The 27,047-nt window shown below is 37.9% G+C and overlaps 1 protein-coding gene across 3 annotated transcripts in view; it reads right to left on the reverse strand.

Annotated features, from left to right (window-relative positions):
* The window catches only part of EYS (eyes shut homolog), an 880,825-nt gene that overhangs the window by 18,164 nt on the left and 835,614 nt on the right, over positions 1–27,047 (reverse strand). For all 3 annotated transcript variants that reach the window (XM_054063979.1, XM_054063978.1, XM_054063977.1), the window contains 5 exons: positions 26,315–26,497; positions 20,607–20,773; positions 20,280–20,424; positions 16,393–16,567; positions 8,648–8,820 (listed from right to left, as the gene is read on the reverse strand). In XM_054063979.1, coding sequence (XP_053919954.1) covers positions 8,648–8,820; positions 16,393–16,567; positions 20,280–20,424; positions 20,607–20,773; positions 26,315–26,497 — 843 coding nt within the window. The remainder of the gene's footprint in view (positions 1–8,647; positions 8,821–16,392; positions 16,568–20,279; positions 20,425–20,606; positions 20,774–26,314; positions 26,498–27,047) is intronic.

Here is a 27,047-nt window from a genome sequence, read left to right on the forward strand (position 1 = left end):
AGGGAAACCGTCAACAAGAAAAAAGCCTGAGCTTAAATTCTGAGATGGAAGCACAGAGGCTGTAAAAGCAGGGATGGACTACCCAGCAGGAATATAGAACCAGCACCTGAGTGGAACAGGGAGGGAATTAGGAGTCAAAACTCAGCAGGGGTTGAAACTGGCAAGAGATGTGAAGGAAAACAAGAAGGGCTTCTAATAAAAAGGCCAAAGAAAATGTAAGGCCACTCCTCAAATTAGAGTGGATTTAGTGATGAAGGTCATGGACAAAGCCAAAATACTTAAAGTCTTGTTTTGCTCATTTTTCACTTGGTAAAGCCTGCTCAAGCCTCCCAAACCCCCGAGCCTCGTAGTTGAGCGTGGAGAAGTGAAACACTATCTATGGCAGAGGAAGGATTTGGGAGCATATTAGCCAATCAGACCTACACATGGGCAGAGCACCCCATGTGCTGAAGAACATGGCCAATACCACCGTGAGGCCGCTTGTTATCAACAAGCTCTGAAAGGTCATGACAATCACAGGAACTCCTGTGATTGACAACTGAAGCCACTGTGATTCACAACTGTGAAGACAACTGAAGGAAGACAAACCATCATGTCCTTTTCCAACAAAGGTGAGAAGGATGATGATGCTGGGACCTATAGAACAGTCAGCCTCATCTCGTTTGGGAACTATCATGGAGCAAAGTCTCCTTGATACAATATCCAAGCACATAAAGAACAAGGTGATGACAAGGCCAAATTGTGTGTCAGCCTGATAGCTTTTTGTGGAGAGATGGGCGGCTCAGTGCCAAGCTGAGAGCATTGAATGTTGTTTGCCTCGAGTTTGACAAGATCTCTGACAGTTTTCCATGGTAATCGTATGACCAAATAGGCAAAAAATGATTTGAACGGGTAGGCAGTCTGTGATACTAAGTGGTTATATCAGTTTGCTTTTCTACTCTCAGCTCATTTTTGCAATTAAATATATCAAATAATTTTTCATAGATCTCTGTCACTTATCTACTCTCCTGACCACAAGCCATAATTTTGTCTCGGTATTTGTTTCATTTTGGTGGTATTAGCAGCCAGGCTTACTGTCAGTAAGGGAGCAGTGAGATATGGGAGGTGGGAACCAGGGGTTGGGAGTGGGGTAACAGGGGTGGCGGGTGGAGGCATTGCCAGCCAGGCCCCTGCCCGGACTGAGGTGGGTAAGAAACACTCAGGGGCAGCAGCCAGAGCAGCTCGAGGCCAGGGCACCAGGCAGGTCCACAGCGATGAGACAGGTGTTAAGGTCAAGCCTGCAAGTCAGTCTTCAGGTCAGAGCCCAGGTCCGGATCAACTCAGCCAGACAAGGCATGGATGCGACGCTGTGGCAGTGTAGTTCAGCGAGGATCAGAGAAGAAGCCTCTATTTAAAAACTGCTGCTGAGCAATGCAGGAGGAAACCCCTACTGGGGCTTCTCAGCAGAGCTGTCTTCAAGACCGGACACCAGCCCCATCTCTAGGCTGGCTTTGAGACCGAGCAGGAATTGCTGGCAAAGACCTCAGGAAAAGTGGTGACAGGATGAGCTCAGGGCCTTGGCACTTCCAGTAGAACAGTTCGTCATCAATAAACACCTGTCTAAAAGCTTTGAATTACACAGTCAGAAATTTCCAGTGGTTTCAATTCTTTATTACTCTGAGCAATACTGGAATAAAAGATTACCATTTTGTAAGTGAATTCTACAGTTCTGTTTGGTTTTGTTGCAGTGGAGTTGTAATCCCTACTGTTAGCTAATTAGAGATCTAATTAGCTAAGAAGTAACATCTAGGAGCATATGGCTAAATCCCTAAAGACATCTCTGGTTTTCCAAAGCCTAAAATAGCTGTTACTAGCCAAAGTCCAAACAGCAGACCTCAGTTTTTTGGCACAACACATATTAAGAGATGAGTACTTAAGAATAAGTAAACCAGCAAATTGTACTGGAAGGAGCAATGAAGCCTCAGTAGTAGGAAATCAACTTGTCCAAAATCTGAACCAGCATCTGAGGATATGGATACTACAGCCAGGATATGGATAATTTCTGTTACTTCTGACCAATAAATATTTCGGTAAGCAAAAGTTTCCTAGAAGCAGTTGTACGATTGAGGAAAAGAAAGGAAACCTTACATACTCAGTCACTCAGTGGCTGTTAGTGGCTTTGAGGATATGACGGACATGGGTTCGAGTATTTGCATTATGACAGTGAAAGTGAACACTTAATCAATAGGCAATTAGGAAAGTGTGATACAAATAAAATCTACAAATGTTTAATCCATGCCTGGTTTTGGTAGTAAGCTCATTCTAGGTAATGAAATGCTTTGAAGATGCTTTTAAGAGGAAGCACCCAGTCCGAGATTTCCTCATTTTGGAAGCCTTCAGTTGTCTAAAGACTAGGACACCGAGCAGGACTGCGAGTATCTCAGCACAGCCTGACAGAGGAATTGGTAAAGAATTAAGTATCTAAAACTTTGTTCATCTGTTTTTAAATTGACATCTTCACTTATATCTTGGAATGGATTTAGTCTGACAACAGGGCAAGTGTGCCTTGAGGAGGACTGGATTATAAGAAAGCTGTTATTCTGCATAGTGTTTATGAGAGTAAATAAGTCAGGGAAATAGGTTACTATATAATTGGAGGCATTAATTTTGGCATTAAGACATGTAGCTGTCTACACATATTATTTATGATATCACATATATGATTCTATGATAAGCATGAAAATACCCATTATGGTCAACTGTGATGTAAGGCAGGATTCAGTTGCTTCAACATGCATGTCATTTGCCACAGAGTTGCTAGAACATATTCATCTGTGTGGGCCTGGCTGGTAGAAAACAGAGGACCTGCTATAGCTGGCAGCTGATAGCTGTGAGGCATATATAGCAGCTTGTAACCAGGTCCTATTTTCAGGCAACTGAATAGCATCGCTACACAACACAGTCAACAGATGTAGAGAGTCACCTTATCCTGAACTACCCTCCTCCAAGACTCTATTCAGTTTCCTAAATGTAGGTACCTATTGTTACTTTTTCACAGCCTTTATTGCCTTACTCTCATGTGCCATTCCAGCAAAGCACGGGTGTCCAACAGGTCCTGTGCCCTATCTTTGAATTCTGTCTGGGTGCTTTTGGATCCGAGTTCGAATGCCGAGGCATCTCAAACAGCACTAAGCATCTGCATTTAGAAAAGCTTCTTACCAGCTAAATAGCTTCGCTGACTCTATGGACTAGACTTTAATTAACTATAATGGGAACTTACATATTGAACTCACATTCAACGCAGTTGAACGCAGTTCCTACCGTTGACACACTTTCTAACTCTGAACAACTTCAAAAAGTAATATAGCAGGTGTATTTTCAGCAAATCGTTCATGCTCATAGAGGAAGTCTTAAAATAATCCCAGAACAATCCTGCTAAGTGTTGGTTAGCTAACTATATCTTGTTCTTCTTCAACTGGGTAACTGGACGGAATGATAAGCGCATGATTGAATTTTTATTGGGACATCACGTCACTCATGGCTGACTTGGTATGGAGGGCATTACTGTTGTACTGCATAACAATGCCTTCATTTTATCATGCATGACTTCCACCTGAATTTATGTATGATTAACCCAAGGCATATATTTAAGTAGGCAACTCTTTTTATTCTACTTGATACTTTAAATTATAGAAAGAAATACTACAAATGCATGTCTTCCTGTGTCTATCATATTAAGTTTACTGAACTCTTGCTGATAAAACTGAAAGTTTAGATTGCTTTTTAAGTAAAACTGCAACAGCACCCTTTATCCTTATAGGTTATGAGTGCTATAACTACTATTTGAAGATTTTTCTGACGTTCCTACAAGGTTTCAAAAAATAATAGTAGAAACAGAAAGCTTGATGGAACCAGTGTTGCTTAAATGACTAAGAAAATACAGTAGTCACTGTCACTCGAAACAACAAGGTGATAAGTGCCTGCAGTTGTCCTTTAAGTGGTTAAACATAGAAGCTTGCAAATAACTATGAAATAGTTTGTTCGTTAAGCCAGGAAGTCTAACTGCATTGTCAGATAAAACCAGCACATGTGTGCATACGTGTATATGTGCTTGAGTGTTTTATATGAAATGTATCTGGTCATGTAAAATTTTTGAGCTAAATCATGCTATGAATTAATTTGCTTTACAGTAGCAGTCAAAATATGTCAAGTAACATTCTAGACTATGTAGAAAGAAGATTTTAAGAGTAAAATTATTCTGAATGTCACTTTCTTCCATTTCTCATTCATCCATTATGACTATGAACGTGGACTAAATAGCTACTGAACTGTTGTTGCATTTTTCTTTTTCTCTCACATTATCAGGTAATCTCAAAACTTATACTGTATTTTTGTATTACAATATTAAAATTTGAGATCAGAATACATCTACAAAGTTGACTTGAGCTGATAAACACAGAAAGAGGAAATTTTCTTTGCCATTTGTTCACCAAGGAAATGTCTTTATTGCTTCAAAAGTATCTCATTAAATTGAGAACAGAACAATGAAAACCTCTTCGCATTTGCTTTCCTTTCAAGAGCTGTACATCGACAGGCATTATTTGTAGCTATGGAACTCAGAGACTAACATATAGTTAAAGGAATCTGTTTCATAACTTGTTTCTTTGTGAGAAGGGCAGTAGCACTCCATCACGATGCCTTGAAGTCAAGAAAAATATTTTAATAGATTTTATGAAAGTATATGGCACAAACTAATGCTGTTAAAGAAGAACACTGCTGAATAATTTAAGATTTATAGAAATACTGTCATGAAAACTGCCCTTATTTTAGCCACTGGCAATTCTTTTCCAATAGTGCCATCTACAGAATCCTTGAAACACTGCACATCTGTTCCCTTAAATAATAGCAGGTCTGTGAAATCTTAGAATTAACTGATCTGAAATGATACATCGTCCTCGGTCCTCTGCCAAATCGAGTAAATTATGTAGGGCATAAATTTCATATGCTTAGTATCTAGGGGAATTCTGGGGTATGTGGAAATATAACTCAATGCTTAACAGAAGGTCAGAGGAACATCATTGACTCCATATTTATTTTTGCTCCAGGTTTCCACTGCCTTAAGTGACATTGTTTATGTCAAGATGAGAGACTTGACTTAATCCTTTAAAACAAGTGACAAGAAATATAATAATAATAAAAAAAATGGTAGGCTACGAGTGTTTGGATGCTAAAAGACTTCTTCAAGGAGATGTCATATATAGTTGCTGGGTTAACCTTTTCTCTAATCCTGCATTATTGGCCTCTGCTAAAGGCAGGATTACTGACCTCAAACAGGGATATTGTTCTTATAAGAGGAATAAGCTGCAGATATACAATCTAGTAGAGGTTAGAATATAATTGCAGAGAGGTATTATGGATAACGTCTGTACTTTTAACGTTAACATCTCTTAATAATTACTGGTTTTGAAATAGATATTATATTTACATACATAATAATAATGTCTTGTAAATCAAACTATCTGCAGCAAAAGGGATTTATAGTGTTGCTTCTTCCCCAGGAAGAATTATCCTTGTTACTTGGTCTTTGTCTCACAGTAGTAAACACACCGAAGCCAAGAGGTCTACTGTATACTTGCAAGAGACCTGAAATAACTAGGTCCTAAGAATTAGAAAGGAACTCGTTGGGCCAAATGGAATAAGCTGGAATTAAAGTGCTGGGAGTTCGAGCTTCTTGCTAGTTTTAAACTTTCTCTGTTAATAAATAACTAGAATAAATTATATGCTGGTCTGATGATGCTTCACTTATTAATCAGAAGATAATTTATACTTGTCTCGTGCTTCCATTGCAAACTTTAAGTCAACCAAACAGAAGAATTTGTTACCATCATATTTTGGCATTCTGGAAAATGTAATTACTTTTTTTTTTAAAAAAACGAGATAAACTACTTCCTCTGTATTTCAAATACTTGTGGTTAAGGGAGTGCTAACCAAGAATTAACACTGCACCAGGTCTTGGCAGTGTTTGAGTGCCATTTATGCAATGAAATATTTGCTCTCAGACTGACAGATCAAACAATACCTTTATACTTCTTGCTGAATGTTAGTTGATAATGTGCAGCCTATAGGAACAGCAGAGTAATTGAAACTGGTATCCTTTCTTCAAGTGGGTTGATTTCTTCTAATTTCCTCTAAAATATGTGATTGAATACATATCTGACTGCAAGCTCCTAGGAATATTGCTCAGTATTTACACTTTGGCAATGTACCTTGTGAGAACAGCACAAGTAAGTTGTGTGAATTTCAGAGTGGCCCAAGAAAGCACTGTGAATTTCAGGCCATATGAGCCGTATGGACTATGTTCTTTAACTGACCTTGCTCTCCTTGAGTTTATTCTTTTTCCAACTTAGTTTTCTAACTATTGAATACTACTAGTGCAGCTCTGACTTCTAAAGGTTAACCATAATGTAACATATCTTCTTGATGGCAGTCATTGCATTCTTGGTGGTTTGGGTGTCTGCTCTAAGCAGGACACGTCACATAGTAATGTGACTCTAAGAACAGTAATATCCTCATCTACATGTGTTCTTTCATTGTTCATAGTTCATTAAGAACCACAATCATATTTAGTATTTGCTAGGTAAGTTAGTGTTTGACTGTTGCCTGTTTATGTTTGAGTATCCTTAACATTTGTGGTCAGACAGCTCTTCCTTATTATTGTGGTTCTACTCCTACTCCCCAATTCACTCACCTCCCCAGGCTTGTTCTGATGTGATCTGTACCACTGGACAGTATTTACCCATTGCTATTTTTTGGTGAAGACCTATTTGTTCTTTCTCTTTGTTATTCTCCTCTGCTTTTTTGCCTCATAAATCTCTTCTGCCTTTTCCACACACTTCTTTACTCCTTCCTTGCACATTCATTAGTCTTCATCACTTAATTTCCCTTCATCCTCTCCAGGTCCCTTGGGCTGTTCATTGCTCTCTGTCTCTTTTTCTTTTGGCTCCAATAACCACTATCAATCCAGAGATGAGATATTCAATCTTGATAAGCAGCTGTTTTTTAGCAATTTGCCATCCACTAAAAGTGCAAACTGTGCTTTGAAAAATCTCATGATCATTCATTATTCTGCCAGAGTGAGGTGAAATGCAGGGCAAAGAGTTTGGTCAGGACCCACAGTCCCTAGTCATAAAAAGAAAGCTTTTAAATGAAACAGAGAAGAACCCTCTAATGTGTTTGCCAGGTGGAGGAATTACTAAAAGGATGGCATTCTACAAGAAATACAATTTTGGGTTGCTCAGATACAAGCTATTTGTACTGGTAATAGTGGCCATCACAAGAACATCCAAAACTATTCTGAAATCAGAACACAGGAAGGTTTACCTGATTAATTACCTGTTTTATGCATAGCACATATCCTGGTGATTAGTGTCCTGGATCCGGATGGTATTACTTTTGAAAACCTCACTTGAAATGGGAATTCGAAGTTGAAAAGTTCACATAAAGAGCCCTGAAAAGTTGTTCCAGCAGAGGCAACAGAGAAAGCGCATTCTTATATGGAATGAAGAATTTAACAATGGCTTTCCAAAAGCTATATTCTCTTTCATTTGAGATTAATAATTGCAAGTGCTTCCCGTAATGGAATTTTAAAAGTGTATCTACCTATAGGGTAAGGACTGCAAATCAGGTGAAAGGCAGTTCAGCTTGTCAGTTTTGTGCTTGAAACTTGCTCTGCAGGCACAATGAGGGAGGCTGGATCTTGGCAGGCAGTTTAAAAAGAGAGCCATTTTGTGATAACTGAAATTGTCCAAAAGATACAGAGAGTTTCTTGAAGGAAAAACACAAGCTTGTACAATATTAACCCGTATCTAAGAGCTGCAGAATAGAGAGTGCAGATTGTACTACATCTCTTGCAAACAGAGATGCTTCAGACACTCAGAGGGAAAGTCCCTGAGCTTGTACCATCTGCTTGTCACCTTGTTGGATACTCATTTGTGCAATCTCTTAGAGAAGAAAACAGACAGATAAAGGATTCCTATATATAAGGATAAGAAATGCAAAGCCGGCAAACTGAGGAGTTATTTTGAGGAAGACATGTTAGAATAAAGCCAGGGAGCACAGGCACCTGAAGATCATTACAGTGATGTTTGCAGCTTTTATCATCATTCTCAGTGCATCCCTGGCCAATAGCAGGTGAAGTCAATAGGAACCGCTCCATTAGTGTCAGTAGAAATTGGATAAGGTCTCGGATGCTTCCTACTCTCCAACCATACTCAGAAGTGTAATACTGAGCTCTTAAGTGTATTTCTTCCCACACTTCCTTATGATTGGTTTGGGAATAGGACTAAGCACTGTAATGCTCAGCCAAGTTTCCTGTCCCCTTGGCATCTGACAATGCTGTGCTGCCTGTGAACTCAGTCGAATGATTTGAAAAACCTGAAAGAACAAATACTGAAAATAAGCAGAGTCAAAAAACAGTATCTAATAATTCATAGCTTTAAATTGATTTTTTTTTCTAACAGAAAGGAGCACCACTTTCTTAAGTAAAATCTATTTTGTACTTTTAGGCTCTATCTTGCATTTCATTGATATAATTACAAAATTCTGCGTTCTTCAGCCTGAGCTTTTTTGCATAATTTTATGTACAGAGTGTGTTATCCTTCTGACATACCTTGTTCACAGTAGGTACCCGTTGTTCCAAGAGGACAATGACATGTATAGCCATTAGGCAGTGGCACACAGGTACTGCCTCGCTTACACAGATGTGGAGGATGATGCTCTGGTTCACATACTGACACTGTTTCTGTGCAAAATGCACCTTTCCATCCAATGGGGCATTCACAGCTACGGTGTGTAAGTGAAAGGAAAGAATACAACATTGTTACCGAAAGAAATCAACATGTGCCCTGCAATGTAATGAAGATTTTCAAGTCTGCATACCTATATTTAGTCATCTGATTCACAATATTTAACAGAAAGGTGTAGTAACAAAGTCTCTCATTTAACTTTTTGAAATGTGTATTTTATTTGTAAAAAAATTCCAAACAAAATAAAAAACAAACAAACAAAACTTGTGGCTTTTTTTTGTGTTTTGTTCTACAAATAACTCAAAAAGGCCTTGTCTTCACAAAGTAGGAGGAGTCAAAGTGGAAATTAAAAGGGGAAGGAAAGCAGTGAAAAGCAGCCATACAAATAAAACCAGACGTCAGCATAAGACAACTGCTAACATTTCCAAATTTTAGCTAGTAACAGAATTCTGCCGGTTACTGCTTTTCACTTAGACATTATTAACTTGCTGAATTGCTATAATTGGCACATCAGAGATAGGTTTGCTGAAGGGGATAATGGATTTGACCATGTCAAAGGTGGCAATCTGAATGTTATGTATCTATGATTGTAAAGCTATTCCATAAGTAAATTGTCTACATCGACTGAACCATTGGACTTTTTATTGTCCGCTACTCTTTATGCCTGCCTTTCATTCAGGCCAGGAGAATATTAAAAAAAAAAAATCACATTAGTCTGTAAATTTAATATTAATATAAAATCTATAGAATTGATATTAAGATGCCCTCTTTACTAAAATTAAAAAGTTTCATAAAAGCTAAAAATGAAATATGTTAGACCTGTTTGTATTTTAGAATTTAGTGACAGTTTATGATTAAAAACCATTGTTCCTCCAAATAAAAGCACTTATTGATTTTTCCCTGGAAATTTTCTCTCTCAAGGCTAGAATGAAACCTCATATATTTTGATTGTTTCTTAGCCCATGCCTTTTTGTATATGTGCAAAATCTTGATGTTTTCTTCAAATTCACTGAGCTACACTTTCTCCATTAATCAGCACACCGTTTCTGGGCAAAACATAATGAAAGGTCTGTGAAACTTCTGTTTCACAAAACCTTCAGATCAGAGAACAACACGTAAACAAAGCACCGCCAACAAGCCCTTCAGAGTGGTAAACAGCTATTTGGAATGAAGGGGAAAAGAGGACAGGACCTTGTGAAAGCCAAAGCACCTCAATTCATCAAAGTCAGCATCAGAATGCTTTCTGTCTCGGCTATAAATGTTATGCCTTGATGTATGAAATCTACCGAGAAGGAGAAGTAATTTGACTCCCTGAGTGGCGAACAGAAATGGCCATTTCTTGTGCTTTGAAGCAGAGCCTTTGGAGCTGAAGCTCCTGCAGGTGACTCGGCAGCACAAACAAATGTTCTTCCCCTTCCCCTTTCTTGGGTCTGCATATATCTAAGATTCTCTTCATTCCTGTTTTTCAAGACTTAATAAAAGTTGAGTTTTTAAGTGAGTTGAGAATTATTTGCACAGAGCTGAACACATTCGTTGTGGTGTATAGTGGCAAAAGTCTGTGAACAAATGCGTCTTCTATTTAGCACTCCTAATCAAGTTGAACTGGGGTTGAGAAGTCTAGATCCCAAATTTCCTGATCTTTAGAGAAATAAGAGGTGGCATTTCAAACCCTTTCTGTCATGGGGCTTGCGATGCTGGTCTAGTTTTCTCTATAGTTTCTTGGTTGAGTTTGGTTTTTGTTTTCCTAGGCTAGGAGAAGACAATAGCTTGTAACATCACCAGTGTCTTGATTTGCAGGAATTCAAAGAACCATTTAGAATGACAGAATATTGCAAGCTGGAAGGGACCTGTAAGAATCATTGAGTCCAGCCCTGTGTTCCTTGCAGGACTACCTAAAACTAAGCCATATGACTACAAGCATCATCCAGACATTCTTTGAATTTCTTTATAAGCTATATAATTTCTATATAATTTCTATATAATTTCTTTAAGCGCGTTTCATTCTGAGATAGAGACACCTAATATTAGATACTAAATGGCCTTGATTTGCCTTCTTAAATGTATGCAAGAAAGGCAGCTTGAGACCATGAAGACACGATTGTGACAGAGCCCTTGATGCTCACATTTAGGCAATGGGATCCTCAAGTAGGTGCCTGAGCTCATGTGCTAATTGATGGTGATCCAGCTGAAACAATCGAGGGAACGGGAGAATTATCCATCCCACAAACCAATACATGAGTGACTCTAATGATGAGGTGCTGCATTTAATTGCCTCAACACAGGCATTTAGTGCCATTTGACATGCTATGGTGTATCTGAGAGATCTGTGTGAAACTAGCAGGTAAGACAAAAGAGCTGCAGAAGACTTGTGCTCTTCTGGATGTCCTATGTAGAACAGGAAAGATACCCTAGTACCTGTGCCATTAGAATGCCAGTGTTTAGACAACTGGAAGGGCTTCAACTGTCATCAATTGTGACAAGATCTTACACATTAACTCACCTGCTGATATTCTAAGTTTATGTGTCTTAGGAGCTAATTTCACTGCAAGATACTTCCATATCTTCAGGGTTTTTGAAGAACATGTGTTAAATCAGTTCTTCTATGCTTCAGCTTCTGAGTTTCTCAAAAGCAACTGCCAAAATGTCTCTTTTTTTTTTTTTTTTTTTTTTTGTGTAGCATATTTTTATGTGGAGAAAGGATAGGAAGGCTTTCATGCGTAACTTTGACAGTGTGCCTGGATAATCGTGAATCCTCTGGTTTTTCAAAGGACTCTTAAAAGGTTCACTTGACAGCACAGATATGGTAAAGTCAGCCAGTTCAGGAAGTGAGAAATCTCGAATTCACATCTCCCTGAGGAATAAGACAAAAGATCACCTCCAGTTCTGGAAATTTCAGATACCACTTTGAGTCCAGTGATCTTTGCATTTAGAAAGTTAAAGTATGATTTAATTTAATGTATTTTTTTTCTGGTTTGTTTCTTGCTTACTTGTGTCATGTAGCATTCACAGAATGGCTTTTCAGGCTCAAAGTCCTTTACTGAAGCCAACCTGATCTTTCAAATAAGTAACACAGTTTCTGCATAAGTAAGGACAATTTCATGTCTCTGTTGATTATGGACAAACCCCTGAAATTTATTATATAAAAATTCGGGCAATTCTTTAAAAAAAAAAATCATGGGAAGTAATTTCATTTTATAAAGTGCATAAAAATATATGTGTGAATGTTACTACACAAATTCCTAATCAAATCTGAAGCATTTCTTGAACCTTATAGGGAAATAGCTAAAAGTCCTAAAGGATTTTTGTGAAGGAATTTCAAAGTTTGCTTATTCCCAATGTGATTTCCTAAATTAAACAATGAGTATTCTTACATTAAACTTAAAAAATTTGCATGTTTAAAATACCGCACATGATGGTAACAAACTTGTAACTTCCTACAGTTATACAAATGTGGTGTTAAATCAAGTAAACAAATTTATAGCAGTAAAGGAAGGATTCAGCCTTGCCAATTCAGACATCTGAATTTAGGTGTCTGCAAGGAAGATGGACATATACTCGATGGAGATCAGAGTCTCAATTACTTTACCTAATTAGTTAGGCCAACTGAGACCAGGTAGGTGTTTAGTGCTATCTGAAACACCCTGGGGTACCTCATCTGGCCTCCAACTACTATTTCAGAATGAATTGTCACATTTGTTAATGTTCTGTGGGTATTTCAGGTACTGCAAGACATATCAAATTCATAATGGCCTCTATCAGCCACATCAGACTACCTGAACTGCTGCAGATTTCTGGATAGAGTTCTTACATTTGTATTGTATTGGAAATAAAAGACGGTGAGCAATGGAGGAGATCTGTAAATAAAAGTAGAAAATTCAGGCAGCAGAAAATTAGACCATTAATGAAAACCAGTCTATCTTCAGGCTAGAAGGTAAAAATGGAGTCTGAAGATATTAAGTTTGGAAGGAAAATAACTATTTTTGAATAAAGAGAACAATGCAACACTGCAAATGTGTCTTATTGAAAAAGCCAGATTAAATGACAATTTTTAGATAGCAAATCCACCTCTAAATGTAGAAACTTTTACTGATCAACACAAAAATTAAATAGTTTCCATTATAAACTATGAGTATGTCCTTGCATTAAATATTGGTTCCATCTTTGCACTAGAAATTGGTTCTAATCAACGTGAACCCAACAATGAAACTACAGCAGTTCATTGTATAGGGCATCCCACTGTCATATAGAAGCATAATTTAATTTCCTAAACCTAAGTGGCTGGTGGTATCTTAAAGCTATAGACTACTGAGAAATCCACATGAGGTTTATGCAAGTCCTATGCTCTTCTGAAGGAGCGGCTGAAGGCAAAATGGTTTACCCAGGGGTACCTAAAATGACACTATGTGCTTATATTTCGAAAGCTGAATCCTGCCCGCTGTGTATAACATTCTGTACAAAGTGCACATATGTTTTCTCTTACTTCAGCATCAAGCAATAGCCATAACACATCACAGACAATCTTGTTATATGTAATTTTCTATTGTATATAATTCTGTACCATAAGTAAAATAATGGAGGATATTACTGTCCCTTGAACATGTTATTTTATTATTCAAATATTTCCTCTTTATTTTGTTAAAACATAGTAATTGTGCTCTGTTGCTGGTCAGAACCTAAGGTTTAATGCTGTATATTTCTACTTCTATTTAAATCAAAGCATTATCCCTACAGCACTGCACACTTTCTGACAGGGTGGTGAAAGCAAGACATAAAAATAGCTCAAAACAGCAAAAAAAAATCTCTGGAGAAATCTCACTTCAGTAGAAAAAGTATTTGAGCGCAAATTCAGTTCCCTCAAGGACTTCACTCTTCAAAGGAACACAGGTGATTTGAAAAAAGAAAGAAGTTCAGTCTAAGAAGATGTGAGACTGTATTGATGGTTACTATACACTGACAGAAGTCGTACATGTGCTACGTATACACAATTTTTTGAGAGAAGAAAAGGTGGCCGTTATTGGTATTTGCATGCATATATACATAGTCTGTGGAGACCTAGTTGTCCCGAAATATGAGGACAGGAATATAATTCAGTAGTAGGTTACTACAAATTAAAAATAAATTAAGAACAAAATCCATGAAACCAAATTAAACCCCTCCCCAATTTTATAACAGTCCCTAAAGAAATCTTGAATACAGATTATGAAACTACAATGATGAAAAGAACTTTGCCTGAGTTATCAATCTTCCAGTGTAGCTACCTCACCAGCTGCCACCCTAGGCCTGCCACTTGCTTTTCAGATGTTCTCTACGTCTTTCTGGTGGTAACTCTCTGTGCTTCATAGGCATGAAGATGACTTAGCATTGCTGGGTAAGTTGCTGAAGTAAGTATTCAGGGTGGTGTAGGTGGCAGTGGGATGCTTCAGCCACATTTCTGATTTTTTTTCTTGCTGTTTTGGTTTTATATCTCCTCTAATATGTTCATAAGTGAAAAGAGTGCTGTTTTCCTTTCTTTCTCCTCAGAAAGATCAAGCTCTCTGAGTATCATAGAATCATAGAATCACCAGGTTGGAAAGGACCCATCGGATCATCGAGTCCAACCATTTCTAACACTCCCTTAAACCATGTCGCCAAGCACTTCATCCACCCATTCCTTAAACACCTCCAGGGAAGGTGACTCGGCCACCTCCCTGGGCAGCCTGTTCCAGTGCCCGATGGCCCTTTCTGTGAAAATTTTTTTTCTGATATCCAGCTTGAACCTCCCCTGGCGGAGCTTGTGGCCATTCCCCCTTGTCCTGTCCTCTGTCACTTGGGAGAAGAGCCCAGCTCCCTCCTCTCCACAACCTCCTTTCAGGTAGTTGTAGAGAGCAATAAGGTCTCCCCTCAGCCTCCTCTTCTCCAGGATAAAGAACCCCAGCTCTCTCAGCCGCTCCTCGTAAGACTTTTTCCCAAGGGTTTAGCAGTTCTGGAAGAATCCTACAAAGTGCAGCAGTTGTGACATACTGTAGAGCAATAATCAGAAAACAATCCCAATTTATACCTTTCAAAGCATTTCTCTGTATTTAAGAGAATATCAATATTCTTTTAAGGGGAATGGGAAGGGAACTCTATGCTGAATCTCAGGAGAGTATTTTCCAAATTTTAGTACAGCCTTACTAGACTTAACACTAGTTTTCTACAGTTTTCCTTACAGATGAAGATTTGCCTCAGAAGCGGCAAAACCTATTACCATATAATTCTCTAACACACAGCTAGTAGGTTGTTTTTAGTTGATAGCTATGCGAACTCTTTCCTTTGTAACACACAGAAAACCCTTTGTGGTTCTGGAAAAGAATCATACACAGAGGCTCCCCAGTGCAAAGCCTGCCTTTTTCTTCTTATCTGCCTTGCTGTCTTCACTACTTTTAGTCAGTGTCTTCAAATGTTTTAAATCAGCACTTTTCTCTTCTTTAAAAAATTATGCAAATACATGTAAATAAATGAACACACGCGGGAGCAAAACAAGTATGACTAATCTTGGCAGATACTTTTAAAATCAAAAGCGCTCCTCAGCAAAAGTTTTAGAGTGGAGTTACAAAGTGTTTGAAAACAAGATTTATTACAATGGAAGTGTTCGCGCACAACAACAATTTGGAAGGGCAAATGTACTTCTTTCTTGTATGCCTTACATTATGGACACTAAGATCCACCTACACTTCCTGGTAAGGCACAAAATATCATACAGTCATCTTCTGGGCCGGCTGTCCTTGACACCACTTGCTATCCCATACATCAACCAGGTGAGCAGCTCATATGATGAACTGACATAGTTTAAACAATTTTAACATGAGATACTTATTAACACACCTTGTTTTGTTTAAAATGGATTAAGAAGGTCTTAATCCGAGGAGCAGGACAGCCAGCAGATCTGGAAAGGCAACAGTGAATGAACACTTGGGAATGACTTGAAAATTGACCAAGGAAGATGCATTTGAGAATCATGAAAGCATCCACAGAAACCACAGCTGGAGGCACAGAGAACCGTGTGTGTTAGGGAGACACTGAGCAAGAAAGAAGGATGCACTCACTTGCTAGGTAAGGATGCTCCTAAGGATTTAAACTCGGAACTTCCTGATGTTAAGCAGTCAGTGGTTTACTCCAGAAAGGGGTTCATAGATGAAAATACTAATTCCTAGGAAACAGAAGTCACCTAGTTTTGCCCCATCAGCCGTGCTCACACTTTAACAGTAAAGCGATCCTCTCCACTATTTTTTCTCTGCCATGTATGCTGCTCACTTAGTTTTAAGAAAATGTCTTTCCTAAGCATTGAGTTCTTCCCATGCATTTTGGAGTAAGTCTAGATGCCAGTGATTTCAGTGGAACAGAACCAGTCTATGGAATTTCTTTAAAAAATTCCCTAAAAAGTGTTCCAAATTGATTTTTATATGTTAGTGTCAATTTTAGGGATGCAAGATTAAAATTCTCTGTGTAACAGAACAAACTTTTCAGCAGTTTTCTTTCTTTCTTATAAGATGATAGTCTCCTGGAGACTTCTGTTATCAAAACACTAAATTACCCCAGTTACTACTCTAAAGATCAGTCTATGCTGTCTACAAAAAAAGAGTATACTTACTAAACAGTAGAACCACCTTCTACGCACTTCCCACCATTTCTGCATTTTATTAAACTGCACGGGGAATCTTTACATTGTCCAACACTGCGACCAGAATTAGGGTGACCTTCTGGAGTCCCTGGTGATTTAAACTCTTGATTCATGCTGGTGGAAATTTGAACATCAAAAATACAACCTCAAAAGCAGAAAGAAAAAAAAAAAAAGAAATTTAAAACAGATACAGGGAGTCAAATTGAACCAAACAAGAAGACACTGTCAGCCCTCAATGAATGGGTTCCATCACGATGTTTTCAGCGGATAAGCAATAATCATACCATCTACCTGAGATGAAGGTACATTGGTTATTTTCTGTTTGATAAGTAGATGACTAAATTACTTCATTTAATGACAGGCAAAAAGGTAAAATTAATTTCTGAAGGAAGAAACAAAATACAAATTCAATGACTAAGTAGTGACAAGGTGCAATTTTTTTGTTTTTTGCATGAATGTCCTTACAGGAAGGCATTTATAACAGATAAAACCAGTCAAAAAAGGGACCTTAGAAAAAAGAACAGAGATCAAGAAATATCTTTAATGCAAAATGTGTAAGAACCCAGAGAACCCTCACTAATCTAATGAGGATGGGAAACGTGGACTTAAATTTTCTTAGGCTAAAAAAGACCCCTTCGGGCTAAGACCCAGATTCCCTCCTCCTTAGGTAAATGCTTCAGTTGCTGGCACTTCAGATCATGTCACACATGACCAAATTTTAAAGTAGGTCTAAATTTCTCCTTTAGGCCCTTAATCTCAGAAAATAATTCAGTTTCATGTATACTGGTAAGATAAACAATTCCAGGGCCTGTTACTTCGTCCCGAGGGCAAGTGAGCTGGTGTAGTCACGATTATATTATCAAACTTCTATGACTTTCCAGAACAGCACAGCTGCATCCAGACTACTGATGGAAAATAATGTCCAGATGATGTTAAATCTCTAAATACACCAAAGAATTGTTTGGAAAACTTATAGTTGTCACAAGCCAGATAGTTGTCAGGGGTCATTATAAGAATTTATCTGTGGAGGTGATTCAGTACCACTGCCCAGATCTACATCCTACCATTCTTCTAATTTGCTAATACATTGGTATCCCAAGAAAAAGAGGAGCCAAAGCTTGAGAGTGAAGCAGGTATGTTCCCCACTTGCTACCTCCAGACAGCTTCTGCTGAGCTTGTGGGCTTTCTGGGGACTTCCCTTTGGACAACCTTTTCTCCTCCTTGTGACTGCCTTGGACATTTAGCCTTACCAATCTAACTTAATTAATCAGTATTTCTTAATCATTTTTCTGGGACATATGCTTATTTTTGTACTAGAAGATGAAGATTATGCAATCCATATATTTTGTCTTTTTTTATTAAAGTCTAAGTAACATTTCAAACTATACCTGTACATCTGAGTGGTTTAGAGTCACATTTAAAGGCAGCCTTAAGCACTTCTGAAATGTCGTCTAGATCTATACATATATATATATATACAGTTTTAAACCAAAAATCAGTTTTTAAACACTTCAGTTAAACGAGTACAGTAATGTATTTGGAAATGCTTATACCTTTCTAAACCTGATTTACACAATTTATCTGAGATGTGCTCAATCCCTACGATGCTTGAAATCATGAGGACAGTAAGTATCCAGCAGAGTATGTCAGCTTTCTGCTTTATATTTAATGCAGGGAAAGACTATGACATGGAGACTGCAAATAGTCATCACATTGGTTTTTAAAACAGTTGCTTAAGCTGCGTTTTTGCATGACTCACTGAAATCACATAAGAAAAAGATTTGTACTTGGAAGATATGTCTGTACAATTGTGAATCTTTTTTTTGTAATCCCATAATTTGTTTTGAAAAAAAAAAGTTACATTTATTGTAAGATAACTGTTTTAACTATAATTTAGAGCTAGAAAAATGTTATTAAAAGCTTTCTTAGGCAGGCTTTTTCCAAATCTCACACAGTTTATAGTTCTGTTTATACTGCCCCATAACTAGTAATTAAAAGCTCGTATTAAGCAATTAAAAAATTTGATGGTTCTTTGCAATATTCATTTTATTGGTTCTTTGCTTTTAATAGTACTGGTTTTAGCCCACCGTGTGCTCAGTAAATACTAATTAATGTTTCATCTGTTTATCAGTAGCAGATAAAGCATGTTCTGTTCTCCTGAGTCTCGCTGGAGCTCTAAGAAGAAGCAGCTCAGAGTTCTGTGTAAACAATGGAAAGCACAGTGAGTACCCAAAACCGAGTAAGGTCATCGTGGAAAATAAACTGGCATTTGTGATGATGACTAGGATAACTGTACCAGTAGAACATCCAGGTTAGAAACAGTTCTTGAGCAGTTGTAAACAAAGAATGACAGTAGGTACAAGAGGTTTTTGGCCCAGCTTTATGAGTTCAATTGTATTTTTAGTTTAATTATCTTATCCTAATTGTTAGTCAGAGGGATGCAGGTGAAGGACTCAGAGCAGCAGTTAGAGCCTGTCGCAGCAAGCACTATACAACCTTCTGCAGAGATATCAGCTGATGAATGTGCTTTTTTTCTGACCCGAATTCCCTTTGCTCTGCCAGTTCTGGGCCTCTTTTAATCAAAGACTGCCAACTGCTCTGGGTAGTGAAGAGTTTTTCTGACACAGCCAAGTTTGCAACAGGAACTCAAAAGAAGTTTCTGAATTTGAGAGTTAAACTTAGTTTGATCCCGAAAATCAGGGTTTGATGCAAGCCAGCTGAAATCAGATACAAGAAGACAGTGCACTCACAGAAGATATACCACCGTTTTATTTGTAATCTTTTGCCTGGTGACTCTTTAGGTCACATTTAGAGCTTTTCTGTCAATTACTTTATTTATTAATAGCTTTCATCCAAGTGAAGCAGAACTCACAAACCACCAAAGAGCCACCAACAGTGCATTAAGAAAACTTCAGCGATTATGTTACTTAATTACTCAGTTTTACTTTATTTTTTCCCCCCTTTATATACTTATCATATGAAGAATTTGTAAAAAGAATCCTCACTAGTCTCCCTTTCCTGCTTGTGAGCCCTTGGTACTGATTTGACTAAAAAATACACAAGGCAGACACTTTCAAGCAGAGGTGACAAAAATGCAGAAAGAAAACAGGCAGAAATAGATACGTTTGTAGTGGTTTATCTGAAAGCAGTACTGAATTTACTGGTTTCTAAAACTCTACCTGTCTTAAAGAGCTTTACTTTTCCCCTGGTGTTTTTGACAGCTTGTGAGTAATGAGGTGTTTGTCTAAAAGAGAAGATGTCCCCCACAATGACTATCCTGTGCTGCTGTGAGCCGTGACCCAGCCTACATGAATCCTTTCAAACTGTGTAGCAAGAGGCAACACCGATTAAAATCTGCTTCAGAAGTCACTTCCCTTCTGTGACATCTGTGATGAAGGAACATAAATTTTTGCCCTGTTAGGCTTGCAATGTATTCTAGTTTGTTACGAACATAAACTTCAACCATTAGGTTATATTTGTATCGCTTTGGAACTCAACTGAGTTCTGGGTTTACCTAATTTTAAAAAGAGATTCCAGTAGCTGGAATTTTCTTTACTTCATTTGCAAGATCATTTATGCGAAGAGGTGGCTCTTTCAGTGCAAGAGCTTCTTTTGCCTTTTTGCTCCTCCATTTAATACTATTTTCTGTCATTTTCATCAGAAACAGAAAGTACTAAAAATATTTAGCAGAACTTCTTTGCACTGTATTTCTTAGTTATTGTAGTGAAATAATGAAAAGTCACAGGAATCTCAACCAAGAAGACTGCAGACAGAGATTTTAGATCTTTAATTCATAGGCGACTGAAACAATCTGATGCATGTTTTTAAAAGAAATGAAAATAGTACATAATCTTTACCTTGAAAGCCGTTCTTAAATCTTGATCCCTTTGGTAGGAGTTCTGGTGTATACTCATGATAGCCTCCTAAGTAAAACTGACTGAAGACATTGAGACCAACCAGTTTCCCAGGAGAAGATACAGTTTTATTCTTCTGATCATCCACCTTTCAATGAAACATTTATATTCATTACAACAAAGAAATTTAGCTTATTTAGTAACTCCTAATAAGAACAGTCCTCCAAATTTAACAGGGAAAGTAATTTTTGAGGTTTCCATATAAGATGTGAAAAAAAAAGGGAACATTTTCATCTAAAAGCTATCTTTCTAAAGGAAATAATTTCTTACCTTCAGCCAGCCATTTTGGAGATATCTGCCAAGATGGATAACGTGAATATTGAGTGTCAGATCAAGTGGTTTACTAACGACAGTTGCTGTGCCAGAACCTAGATTGTAGCTATACACTACTCTGCCATTATGGAGGCCTAACACCAAGAAATCATCTCCATCCAGACCTGAAAATACCAAAATAGAATAACTACTTATTCCAGAATTTAGTGAATACTGATGCATAAGATATTCTCCCAATCCACTGAAAATTCATTAGTTTAGGAAAACTGTAGCCAGGAAGGTTTTATGTTTTGTGTATATTTTTTATATTCTCCGTATAAATCTACAAACTCTGTTTTTGATATTCTTGCAGAGTTTTCGAACATATTTTCAGCCCTTTTAAAAAGGTCTTTTTTACACTAGAGTAGGCTAATGACACCCACAAAGCAAGACCGGTGGATTTACCAGTCATTGCTGTTCCTTTCCCGTGCAACATGATTAAGTTCTCAACTTTCTTTGAAGTCTTACCAAAAGCAAATTGAAATTCCAAGTTGCATGTTAGAATAGCCCATAATTCCATCCTGCTATGCTTTCAGCTTTCGTGGTAGGTACTTTAAAAGCCTCAAAACTTGAGGGCATCTACTGCTGTGAGGTAAGGAGAGCAACAGGGATATGGGCATAAGCAAGCTCTAACTTCTTCTGTCAAGCTTGGCCAGCTGCTCTTCACCAAAGAGTGTCTGGACACTATATTGCATCTGCCCATGATTAGGGTGACTCTAAAGTATTTGTTACTGAGATTTCTCTGGACAGAACAGTTGTATGCTTTAATTCTCTGAAGAATGTTTTAATTCTCTGAAGTCTTCTTGCACTTTTCAGGTTGAAAAAGCACTCTTTTATGCATACCGGTTTTAAGTGTCCTGCAACATTGGGCTACAGTAAATATCCTTTAAAAATAATTTACACTGAGAGCAGATGCTTGGTATGTATAATCTCATACTTGAGTTGTGAACATTATACTCAGCAGCACTTCCTTTTATTTTAGACGTGTGCTCTTTAAAATCATCAGAGTTCTAGTGCTTTTAATTCTGAAGATCTTTATAGCCACTATTTTTCTATTTCCTAAAAATAATTTATTTCTAGTCAAGTGAATAATATAGGTTTTCTCCTTTCAGACTTCCCTTTTTTCTACCTGATAATGAGCACATCCGTGTTTATACAGATACATATTTACCTCCTCTTCTTTCATAAGTAAAGAACTATACTTGTAAGTTTTTTGAAAGGACAGATTTGTTTGACAGCAACGATGGTTAGAGTGTATTCAGCCTGAACGAATCTAAAATTTGACAAATTTTGTTTTGGAAACAGGAGACAAAAGCTGCCACATTTTTTGCAGAACTGATACTTAACTATTCCCAGGGCTTATTATTTTACATTATTACTCTCACTTATAAAATAAGTACCAAAGAGCTATTTACATAAGATTAACATATGTCAAGGCCCAACTTCACTCTTTTCATCCAGAGTCCTCTTCTGTCCCCAACACCAAGTGGTGCCTGGGGATGGGAATCCACAATCAGTACATGGTGGTTTCTCTCTGTGCTCCTTCCTCCTCACACTTTTCCTTTGTTCCGGTGTGGGGTCTTCACAGGTTGTAGTTACTTCAGGGAACATCCATCTGCTCTGGCAGGGGGTTAACCACAGGCTGAAATGTTGGCAATCTGCACCTCTGTGGAGGTGGTGTGGAGGTGGTATAGATGTGGCACGGAGCTCCCCATTTTCATTTTTCCTCCTCCTTCTTCTCCTCTGACCTTGTGTCCCCCATGATATTTTTCACATTTTCTTCCCATCTCCTCTCCCTCTGGGGTATTTTAACCCTTTCTTAAACACGTTTCCCCTGAGGCTCCACCACCTCGGCTGTGGGGCTTAGCCATGCCCTGTGCGGGGTTGATTGGAGCCAGTTTGAACAGACTGTGTCCAGCACAGGGGAATCCAAACCTCTCCTTACAGAAGCCACACACAGACAGCGGCAACTCTTGTCCTGGCTTGTGGGAACAGGAGATGTTTTTCAAGTGTTCCAACTCAAGCCAGGGGTCAATTGTAGCCCTGAGACGTAAAGAAGAGGATGTGTCCACTGTGATCAGGGGAAATTGAGAGTACTGTTAGTATGACTGCTGTGAGAGGTTCGTTTTAAGTGAGATGTTAGTTCAAGGGTGATTTCTGATTTATAAGCTTTGAGGGGGTAAGAGGAAGAAGGTGTTATACATCTCTGCCTTAGGCATCGTTCGACAGTCTTTCAGAAGGGGTTACCCATGGCACCAGTGTCCATGGTTTGGGCAGAGATGATGGTGGAAGGGAGTCAGGTACGGTACCACGAGAGAATGCTAACTACAAGAAAGGATGAAATGGAGGAAGGGGAAAATGTAAACAGAATGTTAAAAATAATTCCTTACAGCAAGATGACAGGCTGCAAAAAAACTCACACTCCTCATGTTGAGAGCATTATTTCTTATTATTAACTCGGTAAATTGTTAGAACAACAGCGTCTCCTCTCGATGAAACAAGTAAAGCTCACTTGGTAAGAAATACTGCTTTCTAGTAATTAAAATAGAGGTTACTCAGTCTCCCCAACCATTTAAATTAAGGAAATAAATAAAACACAATTTACACAGCAATATACCGGAGTGCCTTGTGGTTTCTCAGCATCGCCGACAGCTGATGCTTTGCTGCCCACCTGTGATTTGTCATGAGGCTGCAGAAACTCATTACTGTCATACAGCAGTGTTTACAAAAAAATGATATGCAAAATAACAAAAATGCATGTTTCTGCCTGATGACTACATAATAAACCCAGAAACTCTGGTTAGTAGAAAGAAATAAAGAGCTACACCTCACAATGACATCGAACTTACAGGTACACCTGGCAGGTGGCCCTCTTTGTGACAAACTTTAGTGCAACGTATCTTTTATTTTTAAGCAATTTTTTGATGCTCTTTTTTTATTATAACAACTTAAGAAAAAAATCAGGTTATTTTGTGCTATTGATGGTCTACATTTCATAGCTGCATTTTTTTTCTATCCTGAGTAAAGACAGTAGACAAATTGGTATAATTTCTGCTTGATTACATTTCCTACAATTTCTATATTGACAGTTTGAAATTCAGTTCCCAGTGTTGCAGAAACGTGTCTGAATGAAGAGGTGCATTCTTGTCATTGAAAAGGAAAAGCTTCTAAAAATTCATTTGTGTTTGTATTACAAATGAGCTATGTAATACTGTTATAAAGAATTAATGATAGGGACACTGCCTTCTGGACACTGCTTTCTGAGTGACTAGATGGAAATGTTTTAGGCAATGTGAACTCCACGCACCGTTCCTACTTGGCTACCCAAAAAAGAGAGATAATATTTCCTGCATTCACAGCAATAAATAATAAGTGAAAGGAAAAACTGCCTGGGAGTGAACTGTGCTAGCAAGGGAGAGGAAAAGCTGCATGAGGGTGAACGGTGACTGTCATAGGAGCAAAATGTGGCACGAGGGCTGTGAGACCTGGATGCAGTTAAAATCATGCTGAATATTGTTCAGTTTGCAGGATCAACCAAACCCATGTTTTGCTTAAGTTCGAAAAAAAACCTTAGAAAAATCTGATTCACACACAGGCAGAGCAAAGTTTTGAGTTTAAATATACTCACAGTGGTTTAATACTTATTTGTGTTAAGCTAATTCAGATAACTCAATAACTTAATTAAATCAGTTTGTGGCTCTTTGTCCATGTGCTGTACTAGGGTCTCATGGCACACTGAACTACGGTTTGTCAGCAGTGCTGCACCAGCTAAATTTGACAAGATCTTTGCAAATGAAAAGTAATAGGCTTAATTATATCAGAGAGACGTAAAATGCCAAGCTGTTCTAAGCTCATCTTTTCATTTTCATTGCCACAGTCTAACAGTCTGACTCTTTGAAGTCTACCACAGGGAGAAAGGGAAAAGCCCCAGAAGGTACAGGAACTTGATTAAGAAATTTAATAGAAAACAAGACCTAAGAAGATTTCAAATGTATTAACACAGCAAATGGATGATACCCTGTATCCTACTGATAGGATGAACTGCAACTCTTTCGTGTGATATAGATGTAACTGCATAATGCCTCCCTAAAACTGATTTTAATAATATAGTTGGGAACTTCATTATCTTAAGACTGCTAATGATAATTTCTCCCCTTTTCCATCTTCCTGAAGTACTAATTTTCTCATAGGGTTCCCATAACTCGTGGGCTGTATCTGTCAAACTCATGTGATGTGAAGCATCTATTGTGGCAGAAGAGACTTATATTTATGTACCCAAACCTCTTACCTGTTATGATGGGTTTAGACCTAAAGACACATTACCAAATCTCCCTCTTAGGCTTCAATAACCTCACAGGACAACTCCAAACCCGAAAGTTACCTCATATTGCAATTGCAGAAACAGTTAAAGAAAAATAAGTAATATGTTTCCCATGATCTGCTAAGTACATTCTACCCTGACTGCTTTAAGTTTGCATTAAAATTTGATTATATTTTTCTGATTATATTTTCATCATTATTATGGGTCTTGTGTGGACAGTGATGCTGAGATGGACAGAACACAAGTAGTATTGCTACTTAACCCCATTTCAACGCTGAAGCCATGCTAGCCTGCCACAATGGGGTGCTGGGAAGAAATACATAAAGTGTTCTGAAATCATAGTACCAATGTTGGAAGTCGGTTTATATCACCTGCTTCTCAGCTGTGTTAGTCAGACCAGTTTGAATACTTGGCTATACAGATTGTGTCACAACTTACTCATAGGTAGCTTGGGTTAACATGCATTGAGTGATCTCAGAAGTTAGGGTCTCCTATTTTATGTAAATAACATAGAATCATATTTTGGCAGCCACAGTTGGCTTTCAGTGTTGACCTGTCCTGCGGACTATGGAAGTGAAGCCTCCGTGACAATGTCAGCAATTCATGGATGCTCCTGCAGCAGTTTGTTTGAGGACACAGATAAAGAAATGGCAAGGTGGTTGTGGCAGTTTGGATGGGTGGATTGATTTTCCAATAAAATAAGTATCAGTGGAAGATCTGAGTCAACATCCTTCAGAAATGAGCACCAAATAAATGTAATCAATAATGAAATTTATATTGGCAACTGAAAAGAGAACCTTCATCTTCTAGCTTTCATTTATTTTGATCAGAAATATGCTACTTCAGTCATCAGATTAACTGCTAACTTTAATTACTGGAAGTAGTTCATAGAATCATAGAATCATAGAATCACCAGGTTGGAAAGGACCCACTGGATCATCGAGTCCAACCATTCCTAACACTCCCTTAAACCATGTCCCTAAGCACTTCATCCATCCATTCCTTAAACACCTCCAGGGAAGGCGACTCGACCACCTCCCTGGGCAGCCTCTGCCAGTGCCCGATGACTCTTTCCGCAAAGAATTTTTTCCTGATGTCCAGCCTGAACCTTCTCTGGCGGAGCTTCAGGGCATTCTAGTTATACTTCTCTATAATGAAAATAAATATTTATACAATCTGATTGTTTACTGTGTGTTTGTAAAACAACAAAGCATCAAAGAGATTATTTTCCTCCTAATGAAATTAGATCCTAAAAATAATCAAGAAAAAGCTGTGTATATTTTTATCCTATTTGTTTTATGAGTATTTGAAAGTCTGAAGGATGGGTAATAAAAATAAAGCTTACCTTGGCCTTTTTGTCCAGTGAAAAAAATCAAGTTATCTTGTAGAGATGAATGGTGGTTTGCTAACTGAAACTTCAAGCGGAATTCGTAGTAGAAAGTGATATCTGGGATTGTAGAATAAGCTAAGAATGATGTATAGCCAAAGACATCTGTGCCGCTGAAACTCGGTTGAGTAATATTAAGAGCTGGATGAAAAAAAAAAGAAATTCACTGTTATGGCAAATTCTTTGACATATATTTGCAAATTCTATTTAGTAGTTTATTTTGCAACTTAAAAACTATTACATAATCCTAATAATTTGATACACTGTAATATTTTACACACATGCAGACATAGTTTGGCTTTCCTTTGAGTGTAATCTCTTTATTTTTCAACTTTTGTACACAGGCTTATTTTAAAATGAATTATTGGCAACTACTGCCATCTTCTGGATTCTATGTAACATTGTTACAAATAGAAGTTAAAATTGAGGTAGACAAAAGAAAACACGCAAAGAAAATCTCTCGTTAAAAGACTGTCTCTGATGCACATCTGAGTGAAAGTGAGTACAGGATGTGCTGAAGAGGTTACAGAGTAATAAGTCTTCATAGGTGGAGAAATAATAAAAAGAAACGTCACAGAAGGAGGAATTTGCAACACAGTGAATAGGACATACATGATTTACGTTGTTTACATTTTTTTGCATCCTGATTTGAATTGTCTGAATATTCAGGAACTGAGTTTCTAAAAATGTA

The sequence above is a fragment of the Cuculus canorus genome, chromosome 3, assembly GCF_017976375.1.
Source record: "Cuculus canorus isolate bCucCan1 chromosome 3, bCucCan1.pri, whole genome shotgun sequence".
Taxonomy (NCBI): Eukaryota; Metazoa; Chordata; class Aves; order Cuculiformes; family Cuculidae; genus Cuculus; species Cuculus canorus.